The sequence below is a fragment of the Lampris incognitus genome, chromosome 17, assembly GCF_029633865.1.
Source record: "Lampris incognitus isolate fLamInc1 chromosome 17, fLamInc1.hap2, whole genome shotgun sequence".
Lineage (NCBI taxonomy): Eukaryota > Metazoa > Chordata > Actinopteri > Lampriformes > Lampridae > Lampris > Lampris incognitus.
Genome location: NC_079227.1, coordinates 30,967,956 through 30,984,398, shown reverse-complemented (window position 1 = coordinate 30,984,398; position 16,443 = coordinate 30,967,956). Strand labels below are relative to the sequence as shown.

At 45.5% G+C, this 16,443-nt stretch overlaps 1 protein-coding gene across 2 annotated transcripts in view; it reads right to left on the bottom strand.

Annotated features, from left to right (window-relative positions):
* gas7b (growth arrest-specific 7b) overlaps positions 1–11,405 on the bottom strand; it is a 55,873-nt gene extending 44,468 nt beyond the window's left edge. Inside the window, exon 1 of one of the 2 annotated variants that reach the window (XM_056296824.1) lies at positions 11,011–11,405. In XM_056296824.1, the coding sequence (XP_056152799.1) occupies positions 11,011–11,190 (180 nt within the window). In that variant the 5' untranslated portion in view covers positions 11,191–11,405. The remainder of the gene's footprint in view (positions 1–11,010) is intronic. The other variant, XM_056296823.1, reaches the window with a different exon arrangement.
* Between the last annotated feature and the right edge of the window lie 5,038 nt (positions 11,406–16,443).

Below are 16,443 nucleotides of genomic sequence, written 5' to 3'. Positions count from 1 at the left end.
GTGTGATTGTGAATCCTATGTGTGAAAGTTAACCCTGACCTTTTGTGACTCCTGTGAAAACATCTGGGCGTGGGAAGACGAGGGTCTGCTGGGGTCAAGATCTGTGAGACCAGCTGTGTGGTTTCCAGTTCGACAGACATCCAGAGATGGAGAAGACCCTGAACATGAGCACAAAGCAGGGTGGAAGCCATAGAAGGGATGGAGGACGTGCTGCTGTGTCCATAATCTAATTGTGATCAAATTATTAATATTCATTTATTTGATTAGTTATTATTTATTTATTCAAATAAATTTTAAAAAATTAAAAATGCTAAATTGCAATATTATTAAACTAACATATTATTCAAATATGGAAAATAAATATTTTAATTATTTAAATATTTAATTACTATACTTAATTTAGTTATTATTATTATTTAGAAATAACAAAAAAAATTTAATTATTTAAGTATTTAAATTTTTTATTGATTTTATTATTATGTAATTATTAATTATGGGTCTAATGATTTCAGTGACTTTGTCCAATACAAGTATCAGTGTGCACCTAACCGCTATGCTTTCAGTTAGCTAAAACGCTCAACGGTCTTTCCTAAGAACACAGAGAGTGTCTTTTCCCCCCATTATACAAAGGGTCCATGTGTTTCCTATATAAGCAAAGTGGTTGCAAATAGAAACCACAAACAAACTACAGCTGCATACATTAGGGCAGCGCTGTAAACAACCGCTAGCTAGCAAGTAACCACCGGCACAGGGATGCAGTCTTTTGCAAGAAGAGATGCACAGACAGACCGCAAGAGAGAGAGAGAGAGCAAGGCTTCTCTTCATTAAACTGTATTACCAAAATAGTAGCAGGGAGCAGAAAATCTCTGAAAAGAGGGGTTGAAGTGTCTCCCCCTCCCTGTTCACTACCTCTCTTACCTTGTCCTGTCAGCACAGTACAGGGAGAGAGGTGTGACGGGCAGGGGGAAATGTCTGTTTCCTATTATTCGCTCATAAATACCTCCGCCCTCTCAATCTGTGTCAACACCATCATATCTGCACGCCTCGTGTTCCCGTTAACCCCGTGCACGGCTGCTGGTGTCACGGTTTTCGTCTTCGTTGACAACGGGGTGACGTGCCCGGTCGACATTGTCGTGGGCAAGCGAGCCGCGAATGCTAATTGCGCCGACGCAGGTTCGTACGCAACATATGCAGCAAACAAAAACCTAGAGGATATTCTGCCCTGGTGTGCCAGGGTTAATACGCTGGATCCGAAGTCACAGCAAAGAAGGACGGCGCTTAAATATTCCCACGTTAAGCCGCCAGGCTATTGTGATGACCTCTGATCGTCAATCTTGACAACAGGCCCAAAGGGAGAATCTCATGTCTAGCAAACGCCTCTTGACTAAGAGGCCGTGGAAAGCGCTCCCAGCCCTCTGTGATCACTCAGCAAGTGTCTGGGCCTCTCAGGGTGTGAGGAATAAAGCCAGGGAGAAATTTCTCACACGTGTGTCTGGCAACTAATTACAGCCGTACGACCGCGAGTAGAGAACAGTGTATACTGAGATGGAAAAACTGAGCTTGTCTCGAAGGAGAGGACCGAAACTTGCACGGTCCTTGAGGGAACAACGGGAGAAAGACAGAGAGAGGGAGAGAGGGAGGGAGCGAGAGAGAGAGGGAGCGAGAGAGAGAGTTAGATATGGGGGCCCTAGACCATATCTTTATTTGAGATTGTTTTGGTTCGAGCAGATGTGGGAGCCTGAAGTAAAGCCACATTCCCAGATGTACAGACACTTAAGACACTCAGACACTTGAAGAGGGTTGAATTAGGGGGGGGGGGACACATACATGTTCAGGCATGCATCAGCGTATACACAGATGCATATGAATGCCAAGGCACAAATGGTCACTCACACACATAACAGCGCGTGCACACACGCACACACACACACTCACAAACTGGCATTGTGGGCTAAATGCCGCAGCAAGCTGTGTGTGCATGCGGGTGTGTTACTGTGTGGCGTATCCCCTACAAGTAACAAAGCGTGTTTTGTGCGCACTCCGCCCCTTCCAGATTATGCGAAATACCCGAGTCCTGTTCTGTCTCTCCTCGAGACTTCTTCTGCCGTACGAAACGACACGAGAATATATCAGGACAGTTGTGTTACGCAACCGAGCTGCATGTGAATGGTGACTAAGTTTGCTGAACACAAAGGAGGGAGCTTTTCTTAATGTGTAGATCTTATCTGTGCAGCCCGGGTCGCAGGCTCGGGGTGAGACATGGCGGTCTGTCAATCTGGCCTGCAGCCTCACGCTGGCGTTTTAAACTCACCGTGAACTCAACACGAACGACGGCATTTTCTTATCTAGCACATCTTAATTCTACATATTGTGTTGTGTTTAATGCCTTCGCGTTAGTGTGTAGCAGGTATTTTCTGACTTTTTTTGTATTCCACGTGAGGCAAAAAAAAAACTTTTACCCTGTTCTTCTCTGTTAACAAGCTGCCATGGGAGGGGCTTAAAAGGCACGACACGCTCCATCCAAAAACAGATTTATTATATTCTAAGCCTAATGTTTTGGCCCCAATGCCAAACTTTGTTTTTTTTTTTTTTTTTTGGGTGGGAGGTTCCCCCTTTTCCCCCGAATTGTACTTGGCCAATTACCCCACTCTTCTGAGCCGTCTGTCAATCCGGGGAGGGCTGCAGACTACCACATGCCTCCTCCAATACATGTGGAGTCGCCAGCTGCTTCTTTTCACCTGACAGTGAGGAGTTTCGCCAGGGGGACAAAGCACGTGGGAGGATCACGCCATCCCCCCCCCGAACAGGTGCCCTGACCGACCAGAGGAGGTGCTAGTGCAGCGACCAGGACACATACCCACATCCGGCTTCCCACCTGCTGACACGGCCAATTGTGTCTGTAGGGATACCCAACCAAGCCGGAGGCAACACGGGGATTCAAACCGGCGATCTCCGTGTTGGTAGGCAACGGAATAGACCGCTACATAACCCAGACGCCCCCAGTGTCATGCTTTTAATATAATACATCATGTTAACCTGGACCATAGACGTTTAACACAGATGGTTAAATCTAAAACTTCCCGCCAGCATTAAAGAGGCACAACACTCTATCATACGAAGATAGACTTATTACATTAAAAGCATGACTTTTCATGCTTTGGACTCTTTTATGTTAGTTTTTTTAAGGCATCACCTCGACTCTGGCTGTTTAAGCACAACTGATGTAGCTCTATTGCTCAACTACAAAATGTACAACAGATTGTGGTTTATGAGGGACTAACAGCGATGCCGCTGTGGGTTAGCCATCGCCATTATATTCTACCATTTTAGTTAGCGCCTCATATGTGTCCGATCGTAATAAACGAGGCAGTCTGTGTATTTTGGTTGCACTCGGCACAAGGAGGTGGTTTTAGTTTTCCAGCTGGAAGTGGAAGCACCTTGCTGTGTGCTGGAGGACTACCTACAGAAGTTGCCTGACCCGCAGCATTCCACCATGGGGATTATGCCAGCCGAAATCATCATCCAAACCTCTGTCGGGAGCCCCCCCCCCCCACAGCCCACTCAAACCCAGTTAGACAGTTTCATAATAAACACAGCCGACACACAACCGCGAGAAGAACCGGGGAGGCAAAGTGGTTATTCAAAATTTACAGCTCTTGCTAAATTGCTTACGATAATTCTCCTGGCCACATGGAGATACGGTGTCGAGGTGTTGCACTGAAGTGATTCATAATGTTATAAAAGTGTAAGTTGAATATTAAGAAAATGGGTGATGATATTTTGAGAAAACATTGCATCACAGTTATCCAAGCAGTAAAAACTTTCCAATTACTGGTCTGCCCAGGTGGTGGATAAACTTACCCCAAACTGTACCGGATGTGGCAAACTGCCCCAGCTTTTCAGCAGGCCTAATAGACTGTGTAGTCTTTATTAAGGAGTCAGTTGGGACGTTGTTCCAGGTGGCTCCTCCTGGGCCCAGTTGCACGGCTCCTATGACATGTTAACTGGCCATGTTAATGATTCGACATTTAACCGGGCTTGCAGATTTATGATGGGAATGGCTCGTGTATTCCCGGGACAGCACTGAGGTCCAGCCAGGCTTATAGCTTTGTGTTTCAAGCGTAACAACGCTGGTTCAGTGATCTACATCAGCTTTTTTATTACGGCCCTTAGCTCCATGACTAATATCACCATCCAGGCAAGCTCAGCCTAACTGGGTAAGTGTAGGTGGTCTTCATACAAGAGCAGTTAGGATTCAGTCCTACATGCCAAACTAACTTTACAATCATATCAGACTTGATCAAGAACTGTAGCCCACAAACCAGAACTAATGTCCTCTTGAGCACTTGTGACAGTGAGTAAATATATAACAGGATGAATCACGACAATTAAGACATGGCTTCACAGTGACTGATAAATGAATAATTTCATAACGAATAACAAGAGCCGGCTGTTAGTTATTTTGGTTTGGTTGATTGCCACGACCACAGTTGGAATGTAAAAATTAGTCAAAACGCTTTCCTCTGAAAGTAGCGATGACCTTATGGGAGGTTAAATTGGATTACATCTACCAGTGGTCAAACAAATGCGGTCAGGGCATCGTTAGGGTGCTGACAACTTATGAGCAAGCTAGCAGGTTGACTAGAACAATGAATGATTGACTGCACAGCTAATGCACTCGCCAGCTCTCAAACAAGGGAACAATCACGGTTGGTTTTAGACCATTTATTTCATTCACCTGCTGCAGAGGACGTCAGTGAGTCATCAGCCGAGCCTCATCACATCCAGGGTCACCAGCGGTTTCACTCAGCCACTTGGTTTATAAACGTCCTTTGTTCTTATTCTTTTCCCCCAATTTCCTCTTCATTAGGTGAGCAGTGTCATCAAAGCAGCCAAGTGCCAGCGTGATTCATTGTCATGGTTCACCTCGCTTCACTCCCATTTGGTTGACATGACTAATGTAGACCTTCTCCACTGCCTGACTGAAGCTATATATATATATATATATATATATATATATATATATATATATATATATATATATATATATATATACACTACCGTTCAAAAGTTTGGGATCACCCAAACAATTTTGTGTTTTCCATGAAAAGTCACACTTATTCACCACCATATGTTGTGAAATGAATAGAAAATAGAGTCAAGACATTGACAAGGTTAGAAATAATGATTTGTATTTGAAATAAGATTTTTTTTACATCAAACTTTGCTTTCGTCAAAGAATCCTCCATTTGCAGCAATTACAGCATTGCAGACCTTTGGCATTCTAGCTGTTAATTTGTTGAGGTAATCTGGAGAAATTGCACCCCACGCTTCCAGAAGCAACTCCCACAAGTTGGATTGGTTGGATGGGCACTTCTTTGAGCAGATTGAGTTTCTGGAGCATCACATTTGTGGGGTCAATTAAACGCTCAAAATGGCCAGAAAAAGAGAACTTTCATCTGAAACTCGACAGTCTATTCTTGTTCTTAGAAATGAAGGCTATTCCATGCGAGAAATTGCTAAGAAATTGAAGATTTCCTACACCGGTGTGTACTACTCCCTTCAGAGGACAGCACAAACAGGCTCTAACCAGAGTAGAAAAAGAAGTGGGATGCCGCGTTGCACAACTGAGCAAGAAGATAAGTACATTAGAGTCTCTAGTTTGAGAAACAGACGCCTCACAGGTCCCCAACTGGCATCTTCATTAAATAGTACCTGTTAGAGCCTGTTTGTGCTGTCCTCTGAAGGGAGTAGTACACACCGGTGTAGGAAATCTTCAATTTCTTAGCAATTTCTCGCATGGAATAGCCTTCATTTCTAAGAACAAGAATAGACTGTCGAGTTTCAGATGAAAGTTCTCTTTTTCTGGCCATTTTGAGCGTTTAATTGACCCCACAAATGTGATGCTCCAGAAACTCAATCTGCTCAAAGAAGTGCCCATCCAACCAATCCAACTTGTGGGAGCTGCTTCTGGAAGCGTGGGGTGCAATTTCTCCAGATTACCTCAACAAATTAACAGCTAGAATGCCAAAGGTCTGCAATGCTGTAATTGCTGCAAATGGAGGATTCTTTGATGAAAGCAAAGTTTGATGTAAAAAAAATCTTATTTCAAATACAAATCATTATTTCTAACCTTGTCAATGTCTTGACTCTATTTTCTATTCATTTCACAACATATGGTGGTGAATAAGTGTGACTTTTCATGGAAAACACAAAATTGTTTGGGTGATCCCAAACTTTTGAACGGTAGTGTATATAAAATCCAGTGATTTGGATGTAGGCACCTCTCCCTTCCCGATTGGACGTTGTGTCCGTGATGTGCATGACGAGGCAGTAAATGGTAGGTTATTTCCTGTGTAGCTTCATTGACAGCTGATGAATGCTTATGGCATGAAACAGGCTTGTACTGTCTCATAAAGAATTTACTTGACTCACTGGATTATTTTGCTCCTTATTTTGCTTAGCAATTTCTCTACTGTTGAGTGTTTCTTTTAACAAAGTTTATATATATAGTTATAGTTATATATATGTGTGTGTGTGTGTGTGTGTGTATATATATATATATTCCCCTTTTTCTCCCCAGTTGTACTTGGCCAATTACCCTAATTTTCGAGCCGTCTCGGTCGCTGCTCCACCCCCTCTGCCGATCCAGGGAGGGCTGCAGACTACCACATGTCTCCTCCGGTACATGTGGAGTCACCAGGTGCTACTTTTCACCTGACAGCGAGGAGTTTCGCCAGGGGGACGTAGCGCAGGAGAGGATCATGCTATTCCCCCCCAGTTCCCCCTCCCCCCTAAACAGGCACCCCCGACGGATTAAAGGTGGCGCTAGTGCAGTGACCAGGACACATACCCACATCCGGCTTCCCACCCGCAGACACGGCCAATTGTGTCTGTAGGGATGCCTGACCAAGCCGGAGGTAACACAGGGATGCGAACCAGCGATCCCCGTGTTGGTAGGCAACAGAATAGACCACTACGCTACCCGGAAGCCCCCCAGAAGCTCTTTATATTGACAAGATGTAGGCCTGTAGTTCCTCAACATAAAAATAACAGAGCCCCAACGTTGGCACCGCTACAACCCACAGTTTCAATATACTGTAACTAAAGAGAAAAGACATTTTCTCTTGAATGATTACCCAACCCCCAAAAAAAGAGAAAACTCTAAGGCTGAGGTCTTTACCCACAAAGACAGTTTCTCATTTAAATCTAAGCAAGCGTGGCCATCAGATAATATTTCTGTGGAAATGTTGGCAACTCGTAGCAAAAACACAGTCTTCTTTAGTGTTGGTACTATATCTTTAGCTTGTGTTGGAAAGCAAAGCAGCATCCAGTGTGGAGGCTCTGGGGGATGATTGGAGTGTGATGCGCCAAGCAGCAACAGGTTTTCTGCTCAATGATTCATTAGATTGTGAAGAATGTAACTGTCGGAGGAACAAAGACCCAGTGCCGAGGATGACAACATAGAGTGTCTCAGAGATCGATCAAAGAGCTGTATTGTGAAACTGGCCAGCTATCAAAACCCTCATGTGGGATATCAACAGACATTAGTCTGAATTTGTGACAGATCAGGATGCTGGAAGTGTATTCCATTCTCGCTTTCAGTATGTAACGGCAGGGAGAACTAAAGATGACTTCCTGGTACTGCTTGACTGGGTTCAAATAGTTAGCTGGAGTTGGGAAATGAAGAAGTGGCAGTTTCTACACCATCAGTCTGTTCCATTTTACCACTCTACAACCTTCTCTTCAAGACTAATTCAAAGAGAACTGGTAAAAATTGGTTGTGGTTTCAATATGTGTCAGCCTAATTTAACCCTCATGTTGTGTGGAGAGGCATCTCTACTGATGTGACACACACATACACACACACACACACACACACAACACTGCTCAATATTTCAGAGATCAACAGAGAATTACTGCCCAGCTCTTTAAAAAGCATATAAACAATTCCTGCTTTATAGAGCAACCAGTCCTGTTCCAACCTTAAACCTGGATTTACCAGTTTAGCACCTGTGCAGGCATACCTGAGGGGAAACTCCTCTCAGTCAACATATGAATGGGGTTTGCTAACTTGTCCAGCTGCCGTCGTGCAGACAAGTGGGCTGGAGTGATGGTGCAACGGCGACCCAACACAACATGTACCACCAACCTCTCTGCTCCTCCTTTCATACCACCCTCCTCCCCACGCATAGCACTTTCAGAGTCAGCTTGGTTATTTTGGATGATTATTTGAGGGCAGTTTTGCTTTGCCTCTAACTGAGTGAAGACTCAAAAGGTAGGACAGTGGGGCGGCGTGACGATGGAGATTTTAAACCCTCAATGCCACAAGCAATACACATGCAAAACCAGACCACGGAGCCACTGAGGACCGCGGGATCAGCTTAGTTCCCATGAAGCTTACAGGGCTTTTTCAGATAGATTAGACAAAACATGAGATAAGTACCGCCACTTATCCTTGTTTTTAGCTTTAGGACTCAGCAGCTATCTGGCTTTGAATCTCTGGTGTGATGAGAGTATGCATGCATGGATTCACCTGAGGGACACACCCGGTAGGTGTTCATTGTGTTAACTTAGTCCTGTTTCCCAATATCTCTCACAGATATTCACGACAAACATCTTAACAGTATCAACATATCAACCAAAAAGAATGAAACACTTTAATGACCCTTACAGCAAAACCCCTATCATTGCCTAGTCCTAAAGCTGGGGTAGGCAGTTTTTTGTTTGTTTTTTTAATGACGCCGTTGGGCAAAACTTCCATGATAACCTTTCTGCATATTGCAGTTCAAGTGGTCTCAGAGAAAACTAGACTTCTGCACCTCTGTATTCAGGCTTTAAAAAAAATCTAGTCGGGATGGAAGATTTTAGCCAATCACGGGTCAGTTCAGAGAGAGGGCGTTCCTATTGGCTGTTCTACAAACGCAGGCTATGCGTGTACGCGATCAATTCATGTCCGCCTTGCCCGCCGGTCGCTTGTGGTTGTAACCCTAACCCTAGAAATCAACAAGACCCACTCGAAATGGCCTGCTTCACATGAACAATATTAGGGTCACTAAGAGAGTCGCTGAAGAAATAGACTTTTTTTACATGAGTAGATTATCAACTCTGATAATCTACCCATGACAAGCTTCACAAGTCTCGCTTTGACATTTCCTGGTTGAACATTTGGTGGGAGGGGCTTAGCGGAGTGACATGAGGCAGGAGAGAGAGAGAGAGAGAGAGAGAGAGAGAGAGAGAGAGAGAGAGAGAGAGAGAGAGAGAGAGAGAGAGAGAGAGAGAGAGAGATGAGAGAGAGAGAGAGAGAGAGAGAGAGAGAGAGAGAGAGAGAGAGAGAGAGAGAGAGAGAGAGAGAGAGAGAGGCGGAAGGATTTGCACTGGAATGTTCAATGTTACCTACTGCAGATTTAAGTGGAGAGGTCAGACCACAAGCTTAGCTGTGGCACAGCGTCCCTGGAGCTAGCGGGGTTGTTGATGGACACCTCCGCAGGGCAGATACTCAAGAGACAGGGCTTGAACCCAGCATACTTTGGTTGAAGGATGGTCTCCAGGGCCAATCCCCCCGATTCCCCATCCCACCCCCCACCCACACACACAAGTCAGCTCAATACTAATTCAAGGGGGAGATTAGGGAGCAGTGTGATTGAATTACCTGCTGCTGATTTGCTATTAAGTCACACCACATCTCCTCACTATTGCATGTGCAAATGAGCACCGGTCCTCGAATTGGGCGTGCTGGTTGCATGCCTACCTGTCTCTTCTAGCTGATTTTCACAAATTGTCACAATACTGAGTATGCCACTGTCACTGAGAGGAGACGGCAAGCCATTTCCTGAAGTATATATTCCGTCTCCTTCAATAAAGCTGTCATTTGGTTGGTAGGCTCTCGCAAATGAAATTAGCACAATCTAATTAGTGAAAACTGAGTCCCTTGTGCCTCTCAGCACTCTTTTTTTTTCTTCTTCTTCGACAGAATAGTTGTGTGAATGTCTGAGGCCAGACAGAGAAAGGAGGGTGTGTGTTTGACCAGAGCGAGATAGTGCAGCTTGACTCCTCTCGACCCTGCCCCGGTGCATTCAGGCACAGAGACGGGAGCAGAGAATTCCAATGGAATGTTTGTGGATGAGGAAGTGTGGAGCCTTCAGTCAGACAGACAGCCAGTCAGACAGACAGTCAGTCAGACAGACAGAGAGGCAGATAATCAGTCAGTCATTCAGTCAGATAGACAGTCAGTAAGCCAAGCAGACAGTCAGATAGACAGTCTGTCAGTCAGTCAAAGAGGCAGTCAGTCAGCTAGGCAGTCTGTCAATCAGTCAGAGAGGCAGTCAGTCAACCAAGCAGACAGACAGTCTGTCAGTCAGTCAGAGAGGCAGTCAGCCAAGCCGACAGTGAGTCAGATAGACGGTCAGTCACTCAAGCAGAGTCAGTCAGTCAGTCAGAGACAAAAGGACAGTCATCCAGTCAGTCAGTAAGTCAGACAGTAAAACAGTCAGTCAGTCAGTCAGTCAGTCAGTCAGTTGTTCAGCTGAGGAATGATGGGTGGGAAGGTTGGTGTTGAAATGGCATCAGCATGGGAAAACTTTTAAATAGCTCATCTCTGAACATTATCTTCACATCTGTGGCGATGCATGGGGTCGTGTGTGTGTGTGTGTGTGTGTGTGTGTGTGTGTGTGTGTGTGTGTGTGTGTGTGTGTGTGTGTGTGTGTGTGTGTGTGTGTGTCTATGTCTATGCGTGCGTGCGCGGCGCGCGATCTGTTAAGGAAAAAGCGTGAGAGAGAAAGAGAACGACAAAGAGAAACAAAAAGTTGTGCTTATAAGGTCTTCTCTCATATAATGCAAAACGCCGGGGTACAGTTCTACACCACAATCACCAAACAACCCCGCATCCAAACATCTCAGGACGTCCATCCATAAACCCGCCGGCTCGTGAAAGGATCGGATCACACTTGGCATCTTCAAAAAAAAAAAAAAAGCTTTCGGGTTTTCACCCCAAACCAGCCGCAGCCTTACCTCCAGAACCTGCACGTAACTTGAAGGAAACCAGCCCCGGTCTCCGTCCTTCTCTCCTTCCCACCAGCCGCCGGGCAGAGCCTGGACGATCAGAATAATCTCCCCCGCCTCGAAGTGGAGTCCCTGCTCGTGCTGGTCCCCGCTGAAGGCGTACAAACTTTTGCAGTAAGATCCAGACATCGCGACCGCGACCACGCAACTCGCGCCCACGAGCTCTCTTCGAAGAAGAAGAAAACAAACAAACAAACGAAAACAAACTCAGGTTTGTTTTTTTGGGGGGGGGGTCCCTTCAGGAGAGCGCCTTGCCGGACTCGTACGACCTCGCTCAGCGCACGGATGAATTGAACATGTTGCGATCGGGCTGGGAACTTGCCTCTCTCTCTCTCTCTTTCTCTCGCTCTCTCTCTCTCTCAAGTCTGTGTTGCAACGCCAAGGCGCTCAGCTGCGCTGCGCTGCGCTGCGCTGCGCTGCGCCGGGTGACGGACCGCTCCTGCACGCAGTCCTGCAGACTGTGAACGCCTCCGAAGTCCGGCGACCGCCAGGCAGAGGAACATGCCGCTTCTCCCTCCCGCGGCTTTACAACCGCTGTCAGGGCCAATAAGGACACATGAAGGAGAAGAAGAAAAAAAAGGGGCTCCCTCTCACCCTTTTTCGCGTGGCGTGTTGTCTGACCAGAAAGGGAACCTGGACTTGCGATGTGTATGAGGGGCCGTGCAAGCCATAATACATCCTGCCCTAATACATCCTGGCCCTCTCATATACATACATACACTCGCCTTTCACACGCATATATTCTCACTCTCACACGTTCACATATATGTATTCTTTTCTCTCTCTCTCTCTCTCTCTCTCTCTCTCTCTCTCTCTCTCTCTCTCTCTCTCTCTCTCTCTCTCTCTCTCACACACACAGACACACACACATATACACACTATTTTATCTTTTCAGTGTCTTACGGAAGTAAAGTTGAAATTGAGAAGTTAATGTTGATATGATCCTTTGGGGGGAAGAAGTCAACATTGTGAGAAAAGAGTTGAAAAGCTTTTTTGTGTGTGTGGTGTGCCTCAATGTCACACGCCCTCAGCTCAGACAGGCTAATAGGAAAGTGCACATTTTGAAACTGACTGTCTTGAAGCGATTGCCAAATAGTAATAACATACAACAAACAGACTGAAGACATTACAAGAGGCCCAAGTGATGTTACCACTTGAACAAATTTACTTCCTGTAATGTGAAAGACTTGGGGGCTACAGGGTAACGTAGTGGTCTATTCTGTTGCTTACCAACACGGGGATCGCCAGTTCGATCCCTGTGTTACCTCCGGCTTGGTCGGGCGTCCCTACAGACACAACTGGCCGTATCTGCGGGTGGGAAGCCGGATGTGAGTATGTGTCCTGGTCGCTGCACTAGCGCCTCCTCTGGTCGGTCGGGGGTGCCTGTTCGGGGGGAGGGGAAACTGGGGGGAATAGCGTCCCCCTGGCAAAACTCCTTACTGTCAGGAATAGGCGCCCCGACCGACCAGAGGAGGAGGTAGTGCAGCGACTAGGACACGTACCCACACCCAGGTTGCCGCCCGCAGACATGGCCAATTGTGTCTGTAGGGACACCCGACCAAGCCGAAGGTAGCACAGGGATTCGAACCGGCGATCTCCGTGTTGGTATGCAACGGAATAGACCACTACGCTACCTGGACATCCCACTAGTTTTATTTTGAATACTGACTCTTTCAATGGCTAAAACATCCTACTACACAAATATCATTACAGGAGAAGGGAATACTAGAACTCTCTTCTCTACAGTGAAAAGGTTACTCAACCCACCTGAAACCAATATGAACAGTAACCTTTCCAAAGAACAATGCGCTGCTCTTTTTCTTTTTCTTTTTTTGACGTTTTACAACTCCAAAATTAATACAATTCCTGAGCAGCTGGCCTCTGCTAACAACATGCAGACTGACTTACCATCAACAAGCACCATGAAACTGCTCCCATCCACTGTTTTATGTGACTTCAGTTTTTCAGCTGAAAATCACATTTTGAACTTATTACTAAGTCTAATACCACCACATGTCACATGGATCCAATTCCCACAACCATAGTTAAAACATGTCTGCTCTCTGTCATCTCCCTGATAATCTCCATCATCAACTCTGTGTGCACTGGTATAGTTCCCCCTTCACTGAAGGTTGCCATAATCAGACCACCATTGACCACCAAAAAAACCTGGTTTAGACTCTAATGACCAAAATAACTGCTGGTCTATTTCCAATTTACCATTCATCTCCAAAATTCTTGAGAGGGTAGTTGCATCTTAACTCCAGATCCACCTTGATAACAATAATCGCTTTGAACAATTCCAATCTGACTTTAGCCCCAAACATAGCACAAAAACAGCCCTGGTTAAGATCAACAACGACCTCTTTCATGCAGCTGATTCTGGTCTACTCTCCATCCTCGTCCTCCTTGACCTCACCGCAGCCTTTGATACTATAATCTCATCGGCTCCTCATGGATCGTCTGGCCAGCATTGAAGTTGGGGCACTGTGTATCAGTGATTTGCTTCCTGCCTTACAAACGGACACCTTTTGTACAGATTCAGAATTGCTGATCAGAAAGATTCAGATTCATAGTTCATCATGGAGTTCCACAGGGTTCAGTGTTGGGGCCGATTCTGTTTATGATTTACCTCCTCCCTCTTGGCAACCTCTTTCGGCACTATGGTATCTGTTTCCACTGTTATGCTGATGATATACAGCTTTATATGTCCACTAAGCCCACCTCTACGCTCCCCTCCAGTACCCTCACTGCTTGTCTACGATTTACAGATATGGATGACAAACAATTATCTGAAATTCAACAGTAGTAAATCTGAGCTACTCCTCATTGGCAATAAATCTACTCACGAAAACCAATATTTGCTCACTCCCCGTTGCTGGAACCATCATACCTGTCTCTACACAGGTTAAGAGCCTTAGTGTTATCCTTGACAGTACCCTTTCTTTTTCCAGTCATATAAAGAATGCCTCCTGGATTGCCTTTTTCCATCTGCAAAACATCTACAGACTACGCCCTATTTTAACACAACACTCCACGGAATTCTTAGTCAATGCTTTGGTTACATCATGCATTGACAACTGCAATGCAATCCGGACAGGCATCCCCAACAAACTTGTTCACCGACTTCAACTCATCCAAAATTCTGCAGGACAGATTATTACACATCCAAAGTCCACTGAACATGTCTCTCCCCTACTGATTCAATTACACTCGCTTCATGTGTCAAAGCGGATTAACGTTAACATTTTATTATTAACATTCAAAGTTCTTCATAATCTATACCCTGCTTATCTCACAGACCTCCTTCTATCAACCTCATATGCTACACACGGACTTTGGAACTCCCTTCCCCATCACATCTGTTTACTGGACTCCATTACAGAATTAAAAACTGCTCTTAAAACCCGTCTTTTTAAACTAGCTTACTCACTTTAACTGCATTAACTGTATCAACTTCATCTTGATTTAACTCCTTGCTGGGATATGCTCTGTTGCTTATAATGGGTTTTATTGTTGATTGTACTGATGTTTTTTTTTACTGTTTTGTTGTTTATTGTATATGATCAAGGCTCAGCGTTTTCGGTTTTCACCGATTTTCACTGAAAAATACCCAGATTTTTAAACTGATTTTCACCCGGATTTTATGTTTCCACGGATCCAAAAGTTGTTCCTGTGCGTGTGAGGTTATGTAACAGTGTCCTCTTGTGGCGAAATTTGGCATGCTGGATGGCTTTGAAAAATGAAAACCGAAAACGCAAATCCTTGTATATGACGTAAGGTGACCTTGAGTGTCATGAAAGGTACCATTAAATAAAATGTATTATTATTCGTACCCGTGGACATAGAGGACAGGGCGACAAAAATACATTAACACAGAGGTGTCCGGGTAATGTAGCGGTCTATTCCGTTGCCTACCAACACGGGGATCCCAGTTCGAATCCCCGTGTAACCTCCGGCTTGGGCGGACGTCCCTACAGACACAATTGCCCGTTACTATGGGTGAGAAGCTGGATGTGGGTATGTGTCCTGGTCGCTGCACTAGCGCCTCCTGTGGTCGGTCGGGGTGCCTGTTCGGGGGGGGGGATAGCGTGATCCTCCCATGCGCTACGTCCCCCTGGCGAAACGCCTCACTGTCAGGTGAAAAGAAGTGGCTGGTGACTCCACATGTATTGGAGGAGGCATGTGGTAGTCTGCAGCCCTCCACTGATCAGCAGAGGAGGTGGAGCAGTGACCAGGATGGCTGGGAAGAGTGGGGCAATTGGCCAGATACAACTGCGGAGAAAAAAAGGGGGAAAATGAAATAAAATTAACACAAGAGTTTAGAGTTTCAGTGAGTTTAGAACTTTAATGGCAAAAGGAACAAAGCTTCTTTAAAGTGGATCCATCTCCAGGCGAGGGACCTGTATCTGAGACCAGATGGAAGCAATGTGAAGAATGGGTTAAGGGTGTGAGGGGATCCAGAGTTATGGGTAGTTTTCTCCCTATCATGGCTTTGCTCTTGAGGTGTGATGAGTTGGAGGTGAGAGTACACATTGTTATTTCAACAAACGATTCAAAAATGTCCCTACCAATGTTGAAACCAAACCTACGCCCTTGCTCAGAAATTAGCAAGCCAAACCAGGACTGCACTTTGACAGAGCTGTAGAGTTCAGTGGCTGAGAGTGGATGCTGGGCATGGTTGCCCAGTGGTTAGCGCAGTCACCTCACAGCAAGAAGGTCCTGGGTTCAAACCCTGTGGTTGTCCAACCTTGGGGGTCATCCCAGGTCGTCCTGTGTATGGAGTTTGCATGTTCCCCCCGTGTCTGCATGGGTTTCCTCCAGGTGCTCTGGTTTCCCCCACCACCAAAAAGACATGCATGCTAGGGTTAATACTTCTGTCTATGCCCCTGTCCGAGTTGTGGCAAGACTAACTGGAGTTGATTCCCGGGCGCTTCATGGCTGCTTCCCACTGCTCTTACCTACACAGCTAGGATGTGTTAAATCCAGAGAAAGAATTTCCCCACGAGGATTAATAAAGTATATCAAAATAAGGTGTTCTGTATGAAAGTGGACTGTTTCAAAGGGCGTTAAGAAAGAAAAGAAAATCTCAAAAACAACCACCAAAGGATATCTGCAGTTTGCCAGCCAAACGTGAAACTAACCTTTTCAATGCTCTGCTGTTGGAAAAGCTTCTTGTTAAAATTGGTAGACTCAATGGAGTAAAATACAGGGAGATACTGCAAGAGAATCTGCTTCTGTCTGCTAAAAACGGAAGCTTTGGAGAAACTTTTACCTTCCAGCAGGACAATGACCCCAAGCACAAGGCCAAAGTAACACTGGAGTGAGTAGCTGAGGAAAAAAGTGGTGAATGTCCTACAGAGGCTTAAAGTCAAAGTCCTG